Source organism: Molossus molossus, unplaced genomic scaffold (genome assembly GCF_014108415.1).
Source record: "Molossus molossus isolate mMolMol1 unplaced genomic scaffold, mMolMol1.p scaffold_m16_p_5, whole genome shotgun sequence".
NCBI classification, from domain to species: Eukaryota; Metazoa; Chordata; class Mammalia; order Chiroptera; family Molossidae; genus Molossus; species Molossus molossus.
Window position 1 is genome coordinate 104,151,965 of NW_023425388.1, and position 25,331 is coordinate 104,177,295.

Genomic DNA, 25,331 nt, shown 5'->3' on the forward strand with positions numbered 1-25,331 from the left:
CCTTGTCAGCAATAAACGTACATTTCAATTGCTTGATTGCCTATTGTGGGTGGCTTCTTTGGAGTTTTGGATCAGCATTAACAGTTCATTTTATGGGCTACAAAGGCTGATATGTTGTACTTCTTTGTGATAACTATTGTGACTTTATTATAATTGCCAGAGCAATAGGACAACATTCTTGCTTTATCAAATATTACCTGAAGATAGAGTTGTTACATTAAAAAGAGGTGTATGGGTTCATTATGCTGCTGATGAATTCAAAGGCGAACATGTGACCTGTTTGTATTCTGGCATTCAGTCTTTAGAAGGGAGAGAAAGTGTTCTTTCCAGTGAAGATTCCCTTTCACACTTATTGAACTGCCTTAAGTAACAGGTTATTAAAAAGTGGGAAAGGAGTAAATAAGAACTCATTTTGTGTCTATCCTTTTTCCTTAATACCTGTTTATCTCAGATATAACTATAGTTGTAACTCTGATAAAATACAAAATAGTAAAAATAGTCATTGACTAAACTTCATCAGCCTTATTATGTGATTTACTAAATATAAAGATATAATTTAGTAGTCAAGATTAACCCTTTGAATTATTGTCACTGATACTGAAAATAATGTTCATTCAATTAATTTTTTTTTTATTATAGAACCAGAATAACCATATAAAATATATTTATGTCTCTGCTATATTTTCCTTCACATTCAATAAAAGTATAATCAATTAAGAGGTAGTTTTTGGTTAGTGAATTTTAATGCAGTTATCCATATTCATGGGACATATACAAACCCTATAATTGCTTTTCCAGCCCACTGAGCTCTTGATTGTTGCAAATATTTATGTTCCATCTGTCTTCTCAGCTGGGCGACACTGGGCGGTACACCTGCATCGCATCAGCCCCCAGTGGGGAAGCAACATGGAGCGCTTACATTGAAGTCCAAGGTAAATCAGACAGTATTTTACCTTCAAGTAAAGCTTCCAATGCAATTGTTTACTTATTGGTAAATAGATAAAGCAGATGTTCTGATGCCTGGATAGGTGTGTGGATATGTAATCTACATTTGTTTAGGTGCTTATCTGTCTATATGCAAACATCTCCTGTCTTTTTTCCCTTTGTTAGAATTTGGAGTTCCAGTTCAGCCCCCAAGACCCACCGACCCAAATTTAATCCCTAGTGCCCCCTCCAAACCTGAAGTTACAGATGTCAGTAGAAATACAGTAACATTGTCATGGCAACCAAACTTGAATTCAGGAGCAACTCCCACATCTTACATTTTGGAAGCCTTCAGGTAGAGTGCAAGAGATGTTTCTTAGTTGTTCTTTTTCATGAGTTACCATTAAATATGCACGTTCTAACTTGTGTCTCTCTCTTTAGCCATGCATCTGGTAGCAGCTGGCAGACTGTAGCAGAGAATGTGAAAACAGAAACATTTGCCATCAAAGGACTCAAACCTAATGCAATTTACCTTTTCCTTGTGAGAGCAGCTAATGCATATGGGATTAGTGATCCCAGCCAGACATCAGATCCGGTGAAAACACAAGGTAAATGCTGATTTACTCAACCTGGGACACCTACTTATCTGTGGATGTTGTAATGATACAGGTCCATCATTTGTACAACATGCTGGGATTGTGTATTTAACATAGTTCTGTCATCCAAGCCTTTGCTCAACTAACTTTTAATACACAAACAGTATCTGCAAATGATTGTTTTCTGGACTAAGCACTTGAAGATAAGATTAATAACAGAAATGTTTCTGATTTTATAAAATCACAAATCTAATGAGACAAAATATTCTGGGAATAGTTTTTGTATTATAGTCAATTTTGTGATTTTAAGTATGGTTATATGTGGGTATAAAATATTGATCTTATAATAATTATATTTAAAATTGAGTAAATTTACTGGTGATCCTTTCTGGAAATCATGCAAATGTAAGAGATATTTGGAACATAAGCTTGACTAGTTTTTAATCCCCGTGTTTAGCCAACCTCCTAAGAAACATGGAAACAAAATACTTCAGGTCAGTATATTGTTTGGCCCATCATTTATTGTTGGTTATGTGAGCCATGATATATTAAAATTGCAAAAGGAAATTGTCTATTTTGGTCAAAGTTGGGTTAAAGAAACATACAAAAAGGGAAAAGGAACATGTTAAAACTACTTCTAAAACACTTGAAATTGGAAATTTTTTTCACTTGAATCACATTCTAGGATACACTACTGTTTATTGCCTTTTATTAATATGAATTATTTTTAGTTTTCAGAGGTCACATTATCTCCCATTCACCCTCTTGCTCACCTTATTATTTTAATACTTTAATAAGAGTGAATTTATATATTTAAAAAAGAGTGAATTTGAATCATCTTTTACCTTTTTTGAACATATTATCATTACAATTAAAATATGGTTGCTCTTATATGAATAAAGAAGGATAATTCTAGATCTTAGTGACTAGAAATACAAAATTCCTTTCACAGCATACAGAGGAGTCATGGTGTCTCTGTCTTGAGTTTTACATGTCCGGAGAAAAATGTCACTTATCTACAGTGCTAGAACAAGTGGCAAACATTCCTGAAAGACTTGCACTGCTTTGCCTGGTCTGGGAGAGAACCCGCCAGCATGCTGCTAGGTCTGCCTTCTCTGGGGAGTGTGTAAACAAGCTTTGGGAAGGACTTTTTGTTTCAGAATTCACAGAAAGCAAACTGAGTTGTAGAACATGCCCACATCTGTCTCCTGTCTTGTGCTGTGAATGCAGCACCCAGATGCCTGTATTTGCTGTCATGAGTCACCCCCAGGAGCTGTCATGCTCTGGGGCCTGCCTTGAGGCAGTGGGCGTGTTTGGTGTTGGAGCACAGGTGTAAAGCAGGCAGAAGCTATGCAGGCCACAGGGAGCGTCAGCTTTTGTCCTCGTCCTGTGGCCTCTGCCTAAGACTCCACGTGGAGTTTTGATTGACTGCTATTATTTTGTATACTTATATGAATGGTGTTGTGACACATTATCTTTATTTGTAAGTGAGTATATAGGTAACATTGTATCTGAATATGTTTTTTTAAATTTAATCAACTTACGTTTGTACATGAATAACTATGTCAAAAGGGGGACTAGAAATAGAGCGAAACAGGCATATAATTTTGAAATCAAAGAATTTTTCGTCTCAGCTCTTTAACCACTTAGCTATATGGCCCTGAGCGATTTAATCCTGTGCTCATCTGCTCTCCTATGTAATGGGGCTAAAAAATACCTCCGCCACTGGATTGGGCAAGGATTGCATCAACTAATCAATTTATGATTATACAAGATTCAGGTGTTTTTTCATGCCATTGGATTTTGTTATTGGACATATGTTTCTTTCACTGTCTGGATGAAAAAGAAGTTCATGAAAGGCACCAATATCACGAGACTGGGGAAGACAGCTAGCGTGCTGCAGGAGAGCAGAGTCAACAGGTCTTGGCAGACGGAAATGATGGGCCCGCACTCACAAGTGGGAATCAGTGGAGCAAATGGAAAAGTCTGGTGCTTGAACTTAGGTTTTAGAAATTAGCTGTGGACGGACAGGCCTAGGACACGGGACTTGGAGGGAGTGCGTGTGAGTGTGTGAGAGGGTGGCAGGGGACAGGCCGACTTCAGTGTTTGAAGTCAATTAAAACACCTCTCTGAGCCAACCGAGTGATGTCGTCGCCAAAAGAATAAATGTAGTCTCAGCTGGCATTAGCAGAATTATGTCTGGATCAAGTAATCTCCCCTTTTAGTCTGAATGGGTCAGATCATGAATGGAGTAAGTGTTCTTTTCTCAGACCACATTTCCAGGTAGACTTTTAAGAGGAGGACAATGAGGCTCGTTGGTGGGGCTGCAGAAGGATAGAAATCACATCTTTGGAAAATAAATCCAAGGATCTTGGATTTAATCCTCAAAATAATAAAATAAGAGTAGGCATGATGTTTTTCCCTTACATTTAAGAGATTATCATGTGAAAAAGATATGCTTATTCTAACTTTAGACAACAAAACAGGACCAATGAAAAGGAGCAAAACTGAGGGCGATTTCATTGTGTAATTCTCAGCCTGCTTTTGAGGTGCTATGGAGCCCAGCTGAGAGCCAGGCTGATATTGTCTGTAGTGGGAACCTGGGAAAGAAGCTGGAAAAAAAAAGAATTGGAGGGTACAGAACATGTAAGCAGGATCGGGAAGGGGCAGGGTTAGAGAGAGTTCAGAAAAGATTTGTTAAAAATTGATGCATAGGAGCAGGCATAATTTCTATAACCGTTTCTGCAACATGGCTGCAAGAATGTCATCCCCAAGCAGAGATTCCCATGAATGAGCTGGGTCAAAAGGAAGAGTGAAGTCAGAGGACATGGCTTCCAGGTCAGGAGTCAGGTAGACCTTTGTCACAGTTGGAGTTAGAGCCTTGTTACAGGATAATCAAAATTTGTTCCCACAGACAAGATTTGATAGTGCAAGGAAGATGAGGTGAGTAGCTTGCAAGTAGGTGTGGTGTTGGTCATTGCTAGGGTGAGGGTCGTGGTTGCCACTGTTCCTACTGTTCTTCATCCACACATCCTATCCACACAGTATTAGTGATCCTTATGGTTTTTTAAAAAATGTTTTTATTGACTTTTTTTGAGAGAGATAGAAACATTGATGTGAGAGAGAAACACTGATTGGTTGCCTCCTGCATCCCCTACTGGGGATCGAACCCACAACCTGGGCATGGGCCCTGACCAGAAATCGAACCAGCAACCTCTTGGTGCAAGGGTTGATGCTCAACCACTGAGGCACATTGGCTGGGTGTGATCCTTGTGTTTTAAAAAATACGCACACAGCCCTGGCCAGTTTGGCTCAGCGGTTAGAGCATTGGTCTGTGGTCCCGAGAGACCCGGGTTCAGTTCCCACTAAGGGCACATACAGTTTGTCCCCGGCCCTGGTTGGTCATGCAGGTGGCAGCCACTCAGTGTGTCCCTTTCACGTCGATGTTTCTCTCTCTGCCTTCTTTCTCTCTCTACCTCCCACTCTACCTGAACAAAAGATGGGAAAATGTCCTCGGGTGAGGATTAAAAAAATAAGTATGCACACAGATACCAAATGTGCAGAATAAGTGTGTATGCTGTAGGTGATACGAGACCGTTGCTCTGCCCTCAGAGGTTGTGTGTGGAGTTCCCGTATTAGGGACGCAGTTGGAGAGAATCAGGTTGGAGATTTCCTCACCTGGTGTAATTCTGAATGTTGGGAAGAACATTTACATTATAACATATTCCTTCCAGGTGGCAGAGAATAACTGGAACAATAAAGGGCCAATTCATAAACTTCTCAATTTTACATTATTAGACAATACTTTCTATTTTTCTCTCTGGTGAGAGATTTTCTAAAATCATATTCTAGACTGCTGTTGTAAAAAATGGTTACACTAGGCCAGGAAATTTAGTCATTTCCATGAAATACTAACTGGCAAGTTGCTGTCAAACCAAAGGAATTAAGGATTGAAATCAAATCATAGTAGTTAAAACTTTTACAATGGTTTATGTACGTGTCAGAAGATACTTCCGGAAAGGCAGAAGCCCCTGAGGATGGAAGCTTACATGTGTGAGGATATGTTTAGATGCTGACAGAGTGTGTCTTCCCCATATACCAATTCATCTCACTCAACCGTTGTTCAATAAGCACTTTGTCCGAATGGCGCTGTGCTGGGTACTCTGGCTCCACAAGGGTTGCCAGGTCCCCGCCCTCATGAAGAACTCGACGGCCCCCCCGGATGCAGCCCCACAGAGTCCTCAGAAGTGGCCCTGTCAATGTCCCCACTTGACAGATGAGGAACAAAAATAGTGAGGTTCAGAAATCTTCCCAATGGTAGACGACTGTCAAGTTCTTGAGTTGGGGCTAAAGCCCAAGTCTGCCTTATTCTAAGGAATTTAGTCTTAGCCTGGAGATAGAAGGGAGCTGAAGTTGTAGGAGCAAACGAGACAGCAGGGGATGAAATGTGCCTGATGGAAAAGTGGAAATCGAGGGCCTTCTAGCTACAGGCCGTGATCACAGGGAGCTTGAGGGCCAGTATTAGCCAAAGATACTCTAAAGTGTGATAAAGTATGAAAAGCCAAAGTTATTGTCCCAGTTGTTTTTCTAATTTTGCCTATAAAAGCTTAATTTATAGGCTATATATATAGTCAGGGGTATTATTTCTCAGTTTTCAGCAGCACTTCATTAGTCATCTCTCCCAGCTGCCTGCCTTCCCTACTCCATCAAGGACACTCGCCACCCTTGACTCCACTCATGATTTTGTCATCTACACACAGTTAGCTCTTTGAAAATATTTAATTATTCAGGAAACTAAAAATGCTTTTGTCGCCCTGGCCGGTTTGGCTCAGCGGTTAGAGCGTTGGCCTGCGGTCTGGAGAGACCCGGGTTCGGTTCCCGCTAAGGGCACGTACTAAGGGCACGTACTAAGGGCACGTACCTTGGTTGCAGTTTGTCCCCGGCCCTGGTTGGGTCATGTGGGTGGCAACCACTCGATGTGTCCCTTTCACATCGATGTTTCTCTCTCTCTCTCCCTCCCACTCTATCTGAACAACAAAAAAATAAAAAATAAAAATGCTTTTGTCTGTTGTTTATGGATGGTAAGTAATCTAGAATGTATACACCAAGATGATGTAATACTTTGAGGAGAATTCTAGATGCAAAACAAAATTTTATTTTCTTCTCTTTTACCCTATGTTCCCTTTAGCTATTATAAACTAAGCAAAATATCTGTATTTAGAAATTTCTGTAGAAATCACGATTTTTATTGAATGATGACTTTAGAAACCCTTTCTTGTTTGGGGGGAAAAATGTAACATTAATGAACACTGTTTTTTACTATGTTCTTGGTCTCTTTTCTAAAATGTTGGTGTTCTTCTGATTAAAAATTCTTTGTTAAACCTTGTTTGCAATGACACCATAATTAAACTAAACCAAACCATCATCAATTAAATATAAGTGCCTTTTCTCATCAGGTCTATGCTACTCTAGTCTACTATACTCTACCATACCCTGCCCTGCCCTACCCTAGTCATCCTGTTCTACCCTACCCCATCCTGCTTTACTGGTGGCTTCTGAGTCCCCCATCATAGCCACTAACTTACACACCTAATTGTAAAGACACCCAGGTTCTTCTTATAAGATGTAAGGTGTCTGACATTTTTTTGGTGCTTGTTTTTCGCTTATATCTCCATTCTTTTCATTACCCACCCATAGTGTTGCAATTTGAGGCTCTTTCTATCTTGCATAGTTAGGGTCACTACAGAAGTTTATAACAAACCCAGAGGGGATTGCACAAGGCTCCTCATCCTCAGGAAGAAACCAGCATGACCAGCATGACCAGCATGACCAGCATGACCAGCATGGCCTGGTAGGAGGAGCTCTCAGACACTACTACTTGCCACTGTTATCATCGCCTCTATCTCTGTCACTGTCTCTCTCCCTATCCTCCTAATCCTAAGAAATGTGTCACCTTGTTCCTCTTTTATTCTGTATCACAGGTTGTCTTCACAGTCACAATGATTCTTCTTTCTGAGAGTTGCAAAGAATGAAAGGGTTGTTTCACCATGTTCTCACTCAAGTCAGTAACATTGTGTAAGATCTGACACAGTCTTTTTGAATTGTTGCAGATGTTCCCCCGACAAGTCAAGGGGTGGATCACAAGCAGGTCCAGAGAGAGCTGGGGAATGTTGTGCTGCACCTCCACAACCCAACCATCCTTTCTTCCTCCTCCATTGAAGTGCACTGGACAGTGAGTCGTTGCTGTGATGCTATATACATATAGTGAACTTTACCAGTCTCAGACGGAAGAAACAGGACGTTAACTAGGAAGACAGGATTATTACCACATTATTTTTTAACTTACAAATATTTCTACATAGCATTAATTAGGCTTTAAAATTTGAAATTGGTAAAACATTTTATTTTCTCATGTCCCCGAACCCTACCAGACAGCTCCCCAGATGTTGTCATAAAAGTGCTTTGATGGCATTCATGTCTGCATGAAGCATTGAAATTAATATCTAATTTTATGTATTAAGCTGAAAAAGGAACACATTACAAAAGATAGTGATTTGTTTTTAGTATTCTGCTTTATGTAAACTGGAAAACCGCAGAATAAAACCAAATATAATTTTTTTGTATTTTCTCCCATTTAACTTTCATAATTTTCTAATAAACCAATAAAAAGATATTAACAATTACATTTTTATTTGTCATTTTAATAGGTGGACCAACAGTCTCAGTATATTCAAGGATATAAAATTCTTTATCGGCCATCTGCAGCCAACCATGGGGAATCGGAGTGGTTAGTTTTTGAAGTGAGAACGCCAACCAAAAATAGTGTGGTTATCCCTGATCTCAGAAAGGGAGTCAACTATGAAATTAAGGCTCGTCCGTTTTTTAATGAATTTCAAGGAGCAGACAGTGAAATTAAATTTGCCAAAACCCTGGAAGAAGGCAAGTGTAATGAAGTGTGTGATTTCTATGCATCTCACAGTACATTTGTTAGGCTTTTACTAACTTGATTGAAAATTTTTAATGTTAATAGTGACATTATTAACTCTTTTTATATTGAACATTATATTTTGCTAATAGAATTTGTTTAATTAGAACTATTATAAATTGCTTTAATAGAGACCTATACAGAAATGTGCAGATGTGGAGCATTGTATTGCTTAATGGTGTATATGGGATATATTTAATCATTCAGAAATAACATTCACATTTAAAGATGGACATGTTTTCAATTTGCTTGCCTTTGCATCATTTTCCATTCATTTATTAAATGTTATCTTGAGTAATGACTTGTAAATAAGGTGAGCAACGTCTTGGTTTGCCCAGGACTTTCCAGGGTTCACATTTTATACTCATGACTCATGTCCCTTAAAACCCTTCTGTTCTAGACAAACCAGTCTGATTGGCCACCCTATAACTGGAAAATAAAAATTAACATTTAAATAAAGGTAAAAGGTTACATATCACAACTATGTTCTTTAAAAATAACCAGAATGTTTCCTAAACTGCCTTTATCACTTTGAGTGTATAAAATACAGAATACAGTTAATATTATGGATGGTTAGCATTCATCTTCATACTTTACAAACATTTTTATGGAGAACATGGGACTAAGGGATTTCCCTGGGATTTTTTTGGGGGAGGTGAAGATAATCTATGTAATGTTGGTTATAAAAATTCATGCTAACAAAGTGTTAGCAATGTTGGAAAAAAACTTGGTTTGGGACTCTTCAGACTTGGATAAGATACATCTTTAAAACATCTGCATATATTGATATAAATGTTATATAGTTATTTTTTACTTTAAATTTTAAGTGTCTGCTTTTAATGTTCTCTAATGCACTCATAATATATTTACTTTTTGAAACAATTTAATAGCACCCAGTGCCCCACCTCAAAGTGTAACTGTATCAAAGAATGATGGAAATGGAACTGGGATTCTTGTTAGTTGGCAGCCACCTCCAGAAGACACTCAAAATGGAATGGTCCAAGAGTACAAGGTAATACATATACAGTAATTTACTGATGGACATTTCTCTCCCCTTACAAAGAGAAGAAAAAGAAACCTTGATTAAATTGTGCATGGATATTTGGCGCCATCTGCTGGTTCACATAGCCATAGGTAAAATTCTTTTTAAAATTCCTGTTTACTCAGTAATTGTGGAATACTAATCTTAAGCCATTAAAAAAGAAATTTAAAAGAGAGAATCTACTTTATCACATAATATTTAGGTTGATGTAATTTCACATAAAAAATAAATATAGCACCCCCCCCAAGAAGTAGTTTAAATATATGTTGTAGGATTTTGTTGGCCAATGGAACTGGCTGTGAATCACAGTCACAGTTCTTTTTTTTTTTTTAAAGCATGCTTGAAAGTTTAGAACTTTGGAGCTATGATAAAACTATTTAATATGCATTAAAATGATTATTTTAACGTATAAACCTTGTTTTAGTCTCTAAACAGTGTTTCTTGTCTCAGATGAAATTTAAATATAAATTTCTGTATGTGTAAATGCATTTTTAAAATATATGATTTAATCTAATAATTTTGAGTAATTATTTTTACCTGTGTAGTCATTGGTTCTATTCATTATATTTAGAGAATCTTACATAGATTCGTTTTGTGCAAGTACTTTTAAGTGTGCCAAGGTACAATAACAAGTAAGTTGGGAACATGACATTTATCCTGTCCGTGAATTTGTATGAGGGGACAGTCTAAGTTATTTATGATAAATGAATTTAAATCAGGATAGTATCCACAGAAAATAGATCTGTGTGTATGTTTTCAACACTTATGTAAACGCACTACCTACTAAAAAAGTTCTAACTGCAAAACATGTATTTCTCTAGACATGGCCTAAAGTTTCTATAATATTCAAGTATTTTTCTAATTACTAGCTAAATTATGATACTTAGTAGATTATCTCATAAATATGAATATCTATTGATATGAAATTGATGGTAAGAAGATACCTTGTACAGGTAATTACATGCTAACATAAAAATCACTTATTCTTAAATATAGTTGCCTGACCACCATTCTCAGAATACTGACTAAGTAGGTCTGATAGGGCCCTTGTGTATATATTATGGCAGATCTTTCTAGGTGGTTCTGATGAGAACCGTTAGTTAAGGCCCAAATACACACCATAAATGTTCTTTTGAGTAGCAAATAATTTTCACAATAATCAGCTATACTGAGATATGTTACTTTTAAATGAATTTTAAAAATATAAACTGAAAATTTGTGTACACTTTTAAAAGAGCAACTTTTTAAAAGTATTTAAAATACTTAAATACATAAATGCAAATGCCGGATGATGGTAGATGAGTTATTGTTCTTTAGATATACACAGCTTTTTGCAAGGACCTTCTTTTCTGGAAAATGGTTTTTTGTTTTAAAATATTTTAAATTAGATATTCTAGTGTAACTGAATCATTAAAAGGTAAGAGTCTCAACACTTTTAGGTGCATTCTCATGAGTTTCAAGGTTGTTTCAATACAGGAATGTCAGGATTCTTTGGTTCAGTACAGAAAAATAAACTCTTATAAAGATTTTTAAGGATTTCAAATGAGGTGATGTCTCAGCTCTCAAGCAAAATTGTGTAATGTAGGCATTTTCCCCTAAGAGTCAAAACTCATTTCTCTCCTGAAGAAATGCGAAAGGGTGGATTTCACTTAACTTCATGGTCAATTTAAAATAATAAAATGCCTTTCAGAACCTGATTGACTGGTACAAAATCAGTTTGTGGCTTTGGTTCAGCTGCGTAATGTAATTGGGGGGAAAAAAATCACAAAGGACTCTTTATTTCCAAATGGTCAGCTCCTGGTATAGACTCTGACCATTTGCTGGCGTTATGCATTGAAGCTATATTCAAATAATATTAACTTTCAAAGATAAAAAATAAAGGTCATTGCCCTCGTGATCGAGGACACTGATATTCTTAGATTTATTTTAAATCCCATTTCCTGTTACGGTTTAGACAATAGGCTACTTGAAGCTAAATCCACGTCTTGCTCGAGGACCTCATAAAGAATAGAGGGCACAATTTACTGTCCCGTGGACCATTTTCTCGTGGAAACTGAGTTCACGTACTGTCACACACCATAGCCACGTCTTAGGACATTACCAAAGATCACCCTATGATTAAATAACCTTTAGTGAAATTTAAATTAGGGATTATGGTGTAGTACAGAAACCTTTATTTCCTGAAAATAATTTCCTATCAATCACAAATGTCATTATCAAAATTAATGAGATACACAGTTTTCTTTTAAGAACATTTTTCTTTCAAATCATCTTATTCTTTATGACCTCATATGTTATCAAAGATTAATTAATATTCAGATTAAATACAAGAGCAGTGTGCTAAATTACTCTCATTGTTAACGGTTCAATATCTCATAGGCTGAGTAAAATCCTAGGATGATTCTTATGTCTAGTTATATTTTTAATAACCATACTTATGGTGTGTGACAGTACGTGAACTCAGTTTCCACGAGAAAATGGTCCACGGAACAGTAAACTGTGCCCTCTAATCTTTATGAGGTCCTCGAGCAAGATGAGGTACTTTAGATTACTCAGAAACTCTGTCTCTTTTTAAGTCAACTGCGTCTTGGTTTTGATAGCAGAGGTGGTGTGGCCGACAGCACAGGTGCTGCGCCCCAGAGAGCTGCTGCAGGGGCGGACCGGCGCCCCCCGGCGGCGCTGCGCGGAGCTGGCTGGCTCTCAGCGTCGGTCCCGCAGCGGGAGCCCCGTGCTGCATCAGGGTGGATGAGTTACTGTTCTTCATAGAGATTCGCACAGCTTTTTGCAGGAATTCTTTTTTTTTTCTGGCAAATTATTATTTTTTTAACCCTCATGATATGGGCTGATAGCAACTAGTGTCTTAAAGCAAAAATTGGTAGACTCACCTTCTATAATATGTTTAAAGTATTTGAGAAAGTTTAAAGAGGTCTTGACAGTCCTACTAACACTAGGTTTGCCTGGAAGAGTCTTTTCAGAACTAGATCCTAGGGAAGGAAAACAGACTTTTGAAACTCGCTGTATCAGGTTCATGATAGAGCTGAACTCTGACTAGGTCTCAAACCACAATACTTCGCATTAACTCACATAGTTCAGCAGCTTAACATTCATCGCGTTCTTCTGACAGGTTTGGTGTTTGGGCAATGAAACTCGTTACCACGTGAACAGGACCGTAGATGGTTCCACCTTTTCTGTGGTCATCCCTTCTCTGGTCCCTGGGATCCGGTACAGTGTGGAGGTGGCGGCCAGCACTGGGGCCGGGCCTGGCGTGAAGAGCGAGCCGCAGTTCGTCCAGTTAGGTGAGTGCGGTGCAGAGCTGGTCTGCGAGCGGGTAGCTCTCTTCCCTGTGGCCTCCTCTTCTCTTTCTCTTCCTTTTTTTTTTTTTTTATCCTCACCCGAGGACATTTTTCCATTTTTTGTACAGATAGAGTGGGAGGGAGAGAGAGGAAGAGAGAGAGAGAGAAACATCGACGTGAAAGAGACACATTGAGTGGCTGCCACCCGCATGACCAACCAGGGCCGGGGACAAACTGCAACCGAGGTACGTGCCCTTAGCAGGAACCGAACCCGGGTCTCTCCGGACCGCAGGCCGACGCTCCAACCGCTGAGCCAAACCGGCCAGGGCCCTTCCTTTTTTTTTTTAATGTGGCAGAGCCACCATTCCAAGTGAATAGAATATGAAATGTGCAATGTAGCTACAATATGATGGTGTTAGCTTTAATATACAGAACAGCTAAAATGTATCCAAGCACACCTTTTTAAATGATTTTCAAGCCAAAGGCTGTCAGTATTCAGTGTCATTCTAATCCTGTCCTATTAATTTTTTTCATCTAGTCAACAAATACAATTAATTGAGCACCAAAACCTCAGTGAACAAGAAAGACACAATCTACTACACCTTCATGGAAGTTACAGTTGTTGGGATTAAAATAAAACAAACTTCCATGCAAAGCTTATACTAAGTATTAGAAGTTTGTAGCAATATGCAATTTACATTTATCATTTCTGTGTCTATTTAAAATTATAATTGCTTTTTATGACAAAAGATAGATTGAGATGTCAGAGTGCATCAGACTGTGGTTATATGCTATTTATTTACCAAGCTAAATATAGTGTGTGCTTCAAAAGTTAGATGAATAGAAAAACACCTGACAAAATCCTTCATTACAAATATTCACTATAGACAATGTGGCATGAACATAAGATACAAAATAGGAAGTGATTACCAGTATAATCTAAAACAAATGACATCAAAAACAGCAACAAAATACTAGTGCAAATGGAAAAGGGCGAGGAAAGGGTCAGATATGAAGAGGCAATATTTAAATTATGAAAGATGCTGAGAAGTATATAGTCAACATTGTGTTAATTTGTTCCTGATCAGAAGTTTGGCATTAGTAATATTTTTGTCAGTTGTTAAATTATGAAAAGGGATCAGATATATGAATCTTTGTACTTAACAAATAAGTACATCGTAATTTTGCATGTTGATAATGTTGATGAAATCCTAGAAATGATTTCTAAACAAAATTAAGAAACATTTGGTTTTGAATAAACTTTGTTGCTGTACGTAAGGAACTTTCCATTTATTTGGAAACTGTTACTGATGTTCCATTGTTAGGCAATGCTGGTTGCTGTAACAGGCACACTTGGAGAGTTCTGGTCGCATAACACAGTGAAGTCCACCTGAAGTCCAGTGGCTGTGGGGAGAGTCTCTGTTCAAGTGGACATGGCAGGTCTCAGGCTGAGGTGGTGTTCCCTCGTCACCTTGGGGCTCCCGAGGTTGACCCTGGGTGAGCAGAAAGAAAGTACTGAAACATACAGTTTGTGGGAGGGTTTGATGGTGCAGGTCTGGCAATGGTTTAGGTGGCTCCTGCCCAAACTCAGTCCTGTGATTCCAAGTAGAAGGATTGGAACATCACAAAGCGAGTCACTGGCTGGGGAATTGCCCCCCATCAACCCTAGGCTCTGAGTGTGCTGTTCAGACCTTCAGTGAACAACTTGCTGTCTCTGCTGCAGCCATGGGCCGGAACTGGCTCGTTTGTGTTACCTTTTCCATTTAGCACATTTTATGACAGTGCTGATATATACGACTTTTAAGTGAAAATAGCTTCATGGTTTATTTCTGATTCATTTATTGCAAAATTACAGTGTGATATAAGATATGGGAGGAAACAGTTTAAATATAGGCTCTTTTTTATTCAATTTTTTATTGTTGACAGTATTACAGATGTCCCCCTTCTCCCCCTTCCATTGCCTATTTTTTTACTCAAATAGTTGGCCAGTTTTGTGAAATATCAGTATTAACTTATTAAAATTGAAATTATAAGTTACATTGTGATACCGCTATACATTGATGTCACTTACCTATTTTGATAACATATGACTTATAGTCCTGGGTTTTCAAAGATGAATTAGAGAAAGGACCGTGTCAATTCTATTTATTTAAGATTTAAATTATGGGATTTAAGGGTCAATTGGTTTTCTTGAAATTATAAATGTGTTCCAGGTTTTTCCATATCTTACTGTAGCCTCAGCTGCAGCAAGACAAAGACTAAGAGAGAGAGTGGCTGGTTTAACTCACTAGTCACACCACATTTTATTCTGTTAAGCCCATCTGGTCGCTTGCATGGAGCCTCTCCTGGCTGTCTCCATAAAATCCGAAGCTACCCAACTTAACCTTGCACAGATAACCATGAAATCCATAAACCTAGCAGACACAAGGGTGCGTTAGAATAAAAGAATAGGTCTGCTTGGTGAACTTTCAGAAGATGAAATGCTCTTAGGATAACCATAGATAAAAGGGTCTGGAACATGAAATAAAACTTTCAGTCAACAAACAGTTGAAGACAGGTGGCTGCTTGTGAAATAGATTTTTCAACCTTGACCCTCCATAGAATAAAATCGACAATTCTGTTCAAGAGAGAAAAGTAAATAACCCCCCCCCACACACACACACACAGTATAAGTAGCAATTTTGTCATTTTACATAGAAACAGCTGCTGTTTTCCTTACCCACTGCATGATGCTGCTTTTTCCTGCTGTGTCTGATTGGGATACAGTATCATGTAACAAGAAAAAGTAATCTATAACAAAAATAAATTAATTACTTAAAAAGAAAAAGTACTCTGTAGGACTTTTTTCTGTTTCATTCATATAGAGTGACTTATACCAATTAATTTTCTGAACAAAAAAGATTTGCGGGATGGAACCAGTGTTTCTATTTTAAAGCAGGTTTTATCACAGAACATTTTTAGAGTCAAACGATTTAACAATTGTAAGAAAGCCCCATCCTAAAGAAATGGGCAAATACCTTCTTGTTTCACTAGATGTTGTGAGTGGAGAACATTCCAACTGCAGACACTAGTGGGGTGGTGCCCACGGGCCGCCCGTCGCTGTGATGACAGGCGCTCCGTGTGACCACGGGAAATGGCAGGCTTGAGCAACCAGTATCTGAGTAGGTTTAAACATAAATACAAAATAAGTACATTTTAACAACCATAAGTTTCATCAATTTTTAATTTTTGAATCAAAATAGCTATCAGAAAATAAGCCTTTTTGACTGTTCATAAAACATGATAATTCTTGTTCATATTTAATGTTCCTATATCTGTTGCTGGCCATGGTAGTTATTATTTTAAAAGAAAGATTATGTATTGTCTTTCAATGGCAACATTATCTTCATTTTTCATTGCTTTTTAATAATTCTGAATTTTATAGGCCCTTCTGAACATAGGTTCAAATAATGTGTTTCTAAGACAGTCAAGAATCTTAAAATGTAGTGTGTGTGTGTGTGTGTGTGTGTGGTGATGGGAGACACAATGCACTTTTTTTTTCAATGTCTACCTAATACAGAAAACAAATGTTTACTACTTACCTTTAGAACATATAACTGAGAGTTCCTACAGAAGTCTGAGAAAGTGTTTATCTTTTTCATATTTATTTGGGCCCTCTTATTTTTACACTTACATTATAAAGTGTTTTGTTTTTTAGAATTGTACTTTTGTAGTAATCTCAACCCTTTCCTGTGAAACTTAATCTAAGCAATGAGCTGAATCATTTTCTGGAGTAAAAAATAGAAGTTGTGTGTCATTTGCCTTTGTTTTAAAATATATTTCATAAAATTATATTTGTTTTGAATTAAAATAAATAAATGAATATAATTTTGCTGACAATCTCATGAACTGTTTTAACTAAAAATGCTGGCGTTGCACATGAAGAAATGGAAGCCACTATCAAAAATTCACAACATAATGATGACAGTTTTACATTATGCAGTTATGAGTTCATTAGCTTATTGAGTTTAAACCCAAACTAATCTGAAGGCGGCTTTTCAGATGCCCGAGGAAACCCCGTGTCGCCCGAGGACCAGGTCAGCCTGGCCCAGCAGATCTCCGCCGTGGTGAAGCAGCCGGCGTTCATCGCGGGCATCGGGGCCGCCTGTTGGATCATCCTCATGGTGTTCAGCGTCTGGCTCTATCGGCACCGGAAGAAGAGGAACGGGCTGGCGAGCACCTACGCGGGTATCAGGAAAGGTATCGCTGTTCCTGCGTTTTTATATTTTACTATGTTGGCATTTCTCTTGATTTTAATCTGTGACTCCAAATTATCAATGATGACAGAGTTTCGGGCCCAGTTCCTTTCAAACAGATTTCTCCCGGGTAGGTCTACCCTGGTGGTTCTACTATTCCCTGTTCTCTTAGGAAATGGCTTTTTTGCTTTATATTCTCAAGGAAACTTTAATCTCCTTGTCACAGAAATTATAAATACACACTTTGAACAGTCACACAGCTTAAGGTGGCATTGTCGCCTGTGCAAAGCTAGAGTTTGTTTGTAAAGTCACTATTTTTATGGTTATTTCTGATTATTTCTAAAATAGTCATTTCTTAGTGACTATGAAATGCATGACTGAATGAGGTCCTTCGAGTTGCAGAGAAAGGAGGTGTAGTATATTTTTATTGTTGTATTTAAAGTTGCAGACTTGACTGTGTATATGCTGTTAATTAGTGATGGTGATTTTGTTACAAATATGTTTAGAGTCTTAGAAGATAAGTTTACTTGCCTGCTATTGTTTACAATTTTGTGGATGAACTGAATATGCCGAGGTATTCCATAGACACCTTTGCCACTTAGCCTTCAAGTCTGTAGACTGATGATTTGTATGTTTCATTCTCCAAGGAGATTTGTTAACATTATCAGACAGATAATCCTCCCCCTACCCCCAAATACATTTAATCATTTTAATATGTAAAGATTTTCAAAAGTGCTTTTATTGTATTGTGATATCTACATAATAACTGGGCCTCAGACCTGGGCTATGACAGGGATGATGTCGAGTCTCAGTTCTTGGGGGACCATCCCAATTTATGTCTTTAGTCCAACTCAATTTTTATAGCCCCCCTTTTGCTCTCACTATTGCCCTGGTTTGGATAAGAAATTGTACATTCACCCTAGTTATAGGGCCTTTACTTAAGTTAAGACAATACCTTTGCTTTGCCACCACACAGATTTAAAGAGAATTACCAAAAACACATTCCCTCCCCTACATCAGCAACCTTAAAAAAATAAAATAAAATGCGTACTTTCTGGGTGACCATTCTCTGCATGTCTTGAGCCAGTGAGAATGTCCCTGTACACTTGTAGCTCTGGAAGAGCAGCCTGGGTATCTGTCTGCTCCGGTCACCAAGGGTCTTGGCCCGAAAGAGTCTGAGTGAATTCGCCACCCAGACTGTGAAATGAGCCCTGTGCGACTTGCCTGTGGCCACACCGAAAGCTCATGTACATGCCTTGCCTCAGCATTATCGTCCTCAAATGTTTTTTTAAGATATGTGTGCACTCTAGAGATGAAGTAAAATAGCGGTATCCCTTCTTATGAAATGAAAAATGGGGGCTTAGAGGCTCCCGCAGGGAGCAGAGTCACCGTAAAACACCACAGACGACAAACGAGGCTGAGCAGGGCCGTGGTGTCCGAGCTGTGTAGGGAAGGAGCAGAGTAGTGTTGGGGGTTGTGTTTTGAAATCTGATTTGAATGAAGAAAAGTGACTGATTAACATATGGATGGAGAGTCTCCTGAATCCTCCAGGACCCTGTATTTCTTATTGCAGTCAAGTGCCATAGCTGTGTAGTTACAAGGATTCAATGCTCTCTGTTGTCTTGCAATCTAAATATGTGACATAAAACCCCTTTCTTTCTGAAGTGTTTCTTTCCTACACTAATGCTCTTTAAGCATGCTGGCCACTGCCTATGTGCTCTTTCCGCAACACCTGTCAACTAACGCCATTGTCCCTCTAACTAGCAGAACTCACAGAACATAACTACAAATGTAATTGGTGAGCATTTGATTCTGCTTTCTTCCTTTTGCCTCGTCGGCACTTGTTCCTAATTCTGTTTCTATGCAGTTAAAACAACAACAACAAAAACCAGGGCATCCTAAAATCTTAAATTGTCTATGTCAAAAACAATGTGGGCAATTATAAGAAAGGAACTGAAGTATTTTTAAGAAATAAATGTAAAAGAGCCTATTGGGTGGTAAACCATGAAGTCAGAGTGTGACCGGGGGATGAGCACCCCCCCACACACACAGTTATCTGTGGGAGTTTCCTCTGCTGGGACACTCAGGACCCCCGTCCACGTACGTCCACACAGTGCCCCAGCATCACGGTAGGAAGAGTGTGTTACGTTACTGGAAGCTTTGAAAATTAAGTTGTTCTTTGGTGTATATACTATAAAAATTTCACTTAGACCTGCCTCTTTTCCTGAGTTCCTTAACCGGGGCCGGCAGTGCCCTGGGAGTACTGGCGAGGCCGGCTTCCATTCCCGTCCTGCGATTACACATTAGCGTTCAGGGATCTAGTCTTGCTTGGATATCTCTACTTTCTCATATACCTTTTTTTTTAATGGAGACTTGTTCCTGTGGCTCTGAATTTTTATTGTAGCTAAGCTAAATTACATTGACTCTCTGAAAAGGCCTGACTGAAAGAAAACAGTAGATTCTTCCGAACAAGGCCGGCGCATAAGCTGGGGCGCTGACTCCGGGCCGAGTGGCGTGGTCAGGGGGTGCTGCGAAGGACGCTGGCATCCCCAAGTGCTTAACCCTACAGTTAGTTTCTTGAAGAAGTTCAAATGTGAAGTGCAAAGTACATTTTTGGCAGCTTTTTGATAATCCATGATAGCTCGCCAATATTATAGTTTGTGTATTTTATGGATTTCTTAAACACAAACTTCAGTCTTCAGGGAGTAGGGTAGATTTCCTTGCTTTCCTCACCGGGCGGTGTGACGTTCTTGCAAAATAAGCTGGTCTCCAGCCTCTGACACGCCTAGCCGCAGTGTCATCCAGCTCCGAGGGACGGGAGATGGGAGGAGAGGGGGAGGCAAGGCTGCTACTTTTGAGGTCCACGCTTCAATTTCAGGCATTATTTATTAGATTAAGATTTATAACTGCGGAGTGGAGGTTTTCCAAGGGGTGCTATGGTTCCATTGTTTAGCTTCCAGAGTGTTGCATTAAAAAATAAATGCTCGGCCTACTCCTAGAAAGCTTCTAAACATAAAGTATACTAGAGAAATTAAAGTTTAAAACTCCCCATTTCTTCTGTCCATTCATAAATGTCTATGATGATAAAAGTGTAGCATTACACTGTTCACGTAATAAGGTGTCAGGCATTACTTGGCAGTGAAAACGTTCAATTTTATGGTTCTCTTTGTTCCTACTCTTTCTCTCTCTCTCTCTCTCTCTCTCTCTCTCTCTCTCTCTCCCCCCCCCTTCTCCCCTCAATCTTCATCTCTGTCTCCTAATGACAAATACTTAAGTGCCTATTAGTCCACTTTAATAAGCATTTACTTTCAGATTTCTAGATAAGGTTCAAGCAAGACCCTGATAATACTTGTTTAAGAATCCATCATCCAGTGTTTGGGAATGATTTATAGTGAAGGAGTCCTGTTCGTACGAAAGCCATGAGCTGAATCTGTTACAAGCGCAGGGTCATTCACGGGCTAACCCAGCACAATTCCCTCCGAACTAGCATGTCAGACCCTTCAAAATGGTACCTGTAGAGACAAGCTCCTCTTTTTAACCTCGGATTTGGTTTTATTCATATATCAGAATGTCAGAACTGCTGGCTTAGTTATTTACATTTGTCTTATGTTCAGCTGTCTGCTTGATTTATACTAATGTGATATGTTCCCTTTCTCTCTTCAGCTTAATAACTGGTTTATATTTTGTTTTGATTTTCAGTCCCGTCTTTTACCTTCACACCAACAGGTATATATTTGCACTTACCCTCCTCCTTTCCTTTGTTAGTTCGGCATGTGTTGTACTATAGTGTTTCTGTTTTTATTGCATTTTCTGCAGTCAGTTGGGGGAGAGGGCTTACGTGGAATACAATACTTCATTTACTCATGTCAGGCATGCATTTGAAGCAGGAATGGTTGGTGTTGCTTTTCATCCATTCAGTGCAGTTATTTATTCATTCTCCACACTGCACATTAGCCTTGTATGCATGTGTTTCATTAGATAGACACACTGTGTCTGCCCTCAGCATGATTTAACATGCTAATGGCCGTATTGATTATTTCATACCTGGCAGTGCATTTCCTTAACTCAAGCTTTCAGGTTCTCCAACAGACCTCTCCCTTTCAGTGCTCTGTCCGTAGAATCAGCATTCTCGACGGTAACCAAAACATCCAGCATATGTGAAGATAACTCTTCATTTTCCCCAAGTCAGAATCCTAACGTTCTGTGCTCTCCCATTTCTTTCAAAGTGAGTCTCTTCCTCCAGGCCACCTGCGGGGGAGCCGTACCTCGGTCTTGCCTCCTCGCCTCGAACCCAGTTGCTGAGGCAGTTATCTCTCCCCAGCAGACTCCCCGGCTCGAGTTCTTCTAAGTAGCAGAGTTTGGCAGCTTTTAGAAACACATTTCTTCTTAGAAAATGTGTCTGTATTTACAGGAAAGCTAATCTTCTTAACCCATTGCCTATGCGCAAATCTTGTTTTGTTGTGGCTAAATTTTCATACCCATAATGTATTAAGCTAAGAATGCTTTCAACAGCATTAATATACATTTTTACTATATTTACATGTCTGATGAAAATATAAGGAGAATGGTTTCTATAAGCCACAATAAGAAAACAAGTTGCATAACGGGCAGTCACAGCTTAGCATGCATACCTCTTTGTGTGTGGGGAGAGAGGTTTATTTTAACATTTCTCTTTGTCTTACTGGTACTCATACGTCTTGGAAAATAGTCTAAGAGGGATTTTTTTCCCCAACGTAAGATTTTACTTAAATAAATTTATCAGTTTATATCGTCTAATAATAAAATAAAAATACATATCTACAGGAATTCGAATGTAAAAATGTGTGACAATCATATTTAATAAGAGTGTTGTGAAGCTTGATCTCACTTAGTTTTCAACCTGTGGGCACAATAATGAGTGACATATTTAATTCTATACGATGTTAAATAAACTAGTTGAATCAGAAATCTGCTACTTCCTGTGATGATTTTTATAGAAAGGGAGAATGCATTCCATTTGGGAAAGATACTCATAAATGTACTAGCTTTTAATATACAAATATAAACATGTCTATTAATTTTTCTTTTTCTTTTTTTGTAACATTCTAGTAACTTATCAGAGAGGAGGCGAAGCTGTGAGCAGTGGAGGGAGGTAATTATTTGTTTGTTTTGTAGATCCTAAGGGGGATTCCAGATGTTTCTTCTGTCTTCCTCAATGGCATCATTGTCTTGCTGAAGAGGTTTAAGTTAAAGGTGAACTCGCTCAGATCTTTCCGAAATCCCCGCTCCACACCTGGCTGGGTCACACACGGGGTTACTGACAGAGCTGCTGCATCCTAGTCGGTGGCCACCAGAGGGAGAACTTGAACTGGGAAAGAGAGACTTGCTGATTTAGCAGATGATTAAAAGGACTTAAAGTCATTAAGTGATGGCATTTATGAAGATTAAGAAATATAGCTAGTTAACAGATACTATCAAAGAAAAAGTGTTCATTTGAAAACCTGCTAACACAGCATTTGTGCTTAAGTTGTAGGTTATATTTGTTTTGTTGTTCTTGTTATGAATTCAGCATGGTTCAGCTGCCCATCTGCAGGGAAATATGGTGAAATAAAAGAAGAAATCTAGGTAGCTTATTAACACAAAGCTCTCTCTAATTACAGTGAACCTCAGTTCTATAGTTACGATTCTTTGTTCATTATTATTCAGTGAACTTGAATGTGTTCACGGGGAATCACCAACTGGTGTGACAGTGGCTTTCAGGGGCTGAAATGAGATATAAATTATATGAGCAGAGCTTCGGAATTGTTTTACAAGATGATTTTTTTTTTCCAAAAACAGTAACATCTTGCTTAAGGTGTAAGGAAAAAATCTTCCAACCAAAGCCATTATGTAAGCCAAGTTCAGTGAACTTATCGAGTACCTTGCTCTGTGCAGGTGGATAATGTGGCTGCCCCTGGAAAAGACAAAAATGAGTAACACAGTACTGCTGAGTCCGGGAACTGTCGTCTGTACAAAGTCACTGGATTCAGTATGTGACAAAGTACCTTATGTGACAATGTCGACAACCATTAACCGGGGCCGTGCGTGTACGGCAACAAGCTCTAACTAATCTTTTCCTTCCTGGGCACTGCCGCTAGCTTCCTGTCTTCTACCTGTGAAACAAAGCAGCCACGGAACGACCCAAGAACTAGGGAGGTCTTCGTGAGGAATAAATCTGCTTGATTCAGGAATTAAACCAGGGCATGTTTTTGCATCCAGGGGATTTCCAGCTAAATCATAGCCCAGACGTTCATGAACAGCCTCTGGCACAAGAACAAGCTGTGGTGAATGAATCTGGAATGCCTGCGTTTGTGACCACCTCCCTGCTGTGTGTCGTCCTGACTGCGGCCCTCGGTTTTCTCATTAATCAAAGCGTATGAAAGTGCTTATTGAGCAGCTTCTATATGGTCCTCACTAGCCTCGGCATGAGCACAAGCACAGATGAATGCACACACACTCACACACCCACACACCCACACACCCACACAGCCACAGCGTCTGCTTTCTGCGTCAAGGCATTTATAAGCCATGTAGCCAGATTCTCCAATCAGAATAAAGGCAGGAGCCCACAGGCACCAAATGCTACTTCTGTGGCAGGGCTGAAAGCTTCTAAAATAGTTTTCCATTTGGAGAGCTCACCAAGCAAAGTTAACTTTTAAATCTAAAAATCAAATAGCAGTGAAACAGGTTTATTTCAAACACCAAATAGAAATTATCTTTTTACCCAATGAAGTGATTTTAAAAATGCTGAAATGTTACAGAGACAGCAGTCAAATAAACATCTTAGAGTCAGTGCTCAAAATGACAGTTATATACATCATTTTAAATTTATTTATTAATCAGACATATTATTGAACACCCAACATGTGATAGACACTGTCCAGGTTTCTTGAGATGCATCATTGGACAAAGTCAGTAAAAATTCCTCTCCACGTAAACTTTACATTTAGTGGGGGAGATATAAGATGATAAACATTACAAAATAAATAAATAATATTAGTAGTTGATGGATATGGAAAAAATAGAACAGTTAAGGGATCAAGAGGGCATTAGGAAGAAGTCTTATTTTCTAGCTATTGTGAGTGTGAGTGTGTGAGAGTGTGTATGTGTGTGTGCGAGTGTGTGTGTGAGCAAGTGTGAGAGTGAGTGAGAGTGCAAGTGAGTGGCTGTGAGTGACTGGGTGTGTGAGTGTGTGTGAGTGTATAAGTGAACGTATGTGTGAGTGTGAGAGTGAGTGTGTGTGTGTTCTGTGACCCACTGTGGCAGGGGAACGAGTCACGAAGCAAACTCCTGCACTCATTTCTCTCGGGTCCGTCCTGAAACACTGGCTCCCTCGGGCATCTCAGACTCTGTGAGCCCCGGTGAACCTCCACTTCCTCTGGCTGGTGACGCTGAAGTCAGAATGTCCCAGTCATGCTCTGCTCTTCATCTCTTACTGCTTTTTGTTGACCTGAGTTTTACCCCCTTCACTGTCACCGTTGTGTGTCACTTCGAAGTCGTGTTTTCTCTTGCCTAATCTGTGACACGCTCGCAGCGTCCTGCCTTCATCTGTCTCCATTTGCACTGCTTCCTGTGAATGCCCTTTGCCTTTGGAGACAGACTCCGAAGTGCACAGGATCGTGTCCGAGCAGCCGAAGGGCCATTTTCAGTCAAGCCACCGTGTGGAAAATGACCGATTTAGACAGCACAGGAAGCCCACGACCTCGGGCTCCGCAGGTTCACTTCACTTCTCTGTGTGCCACACCCACGATCCACCTGCCATGGCCAGTCGGCATCTCCTGTGTGTCCTCACTGCGTCGGCCTGGGCCGTGTCGCCTGCGATTGTCATTTTGCTGAGGTTCGCCTGCTGTACCCTCCATGAACATTTTGTGCTGTGTAAATACCACAGTTAAACACCTAATATGAGGTCATGCAATTATATTTTGTTTATATCAGGGGTCAGCAAATGATGGCTCTTGGGCCAAATCCAGTTTCGTATGTAAAGTGTTGCTAGAATACAGCCAGACTCATTTGCTTATGGATTGTCTGACTGCTTTTCCACTGCCAGGGCAGAGTCGCGTCGTTGCAACAGGCAATACATGGCCTGCAAAGCAGGAAATGGGCCCTGTCTGACCCTTTATAGAAATAGTTTGCCAGCTGCTGAACTACTTGACTGCCTCTCACAGCAGATTGTCAGGTGCTGCAGTGTCATGGCTAAATAATCTAGTAATCAATAATTAAATGCATGAGTTTTTGTAA

The 25,331-nt window shown here is 39.3% G+C and overlaps 1 protein-coding gene across 1 annotated transcript in view; it reads left to right on the top strand.

Annotated features, from left to right (window-relative positions):
* The window catches only part of ROBO1 (roundabout guidance receptor 1), a 539,216-nt gene that overhangs the window by 467,666 nt on the left and 46,219 nt on the right, over nt 1-25,331 (top strand). The window contains exons 11-20 of the mRNA XM_036243340.1: nt 851-932; nt 1,111-1,279; nt 1,366-1,532; nt 7,631-7,752; nt 8,228-8,459; nt 9,396-9,517; nt 12,672-12,843; nt 16,882-17,079; nt 20,775-20,801; nt 22,164-22,206. Of these exons, the coding sequence (XP_036099233.1) occupies nt 851-932; nt 1,111-1,279; nt 1,366-1,532; nt 7,631-7,752; nt 8,228-8,459; nt 9,396-9,517; nt 12,672-12,843; nt 16,882-17,079; nt 20,775-20,801; nt 22,164-22,206 (1,334 nt within the window). The remainder of the gene's footprint in view (nt 1-850; nt 933-1,110; nt 1,280-1,365; nt 1,533-7,630; nt 7,753-8,227; nt 8,460-9,395; nt 9,518-12,671; nt 12,844-16,881; nt 17,080-20,774; nt 20,802-22,163; nt 22,207-25,331) is intronic.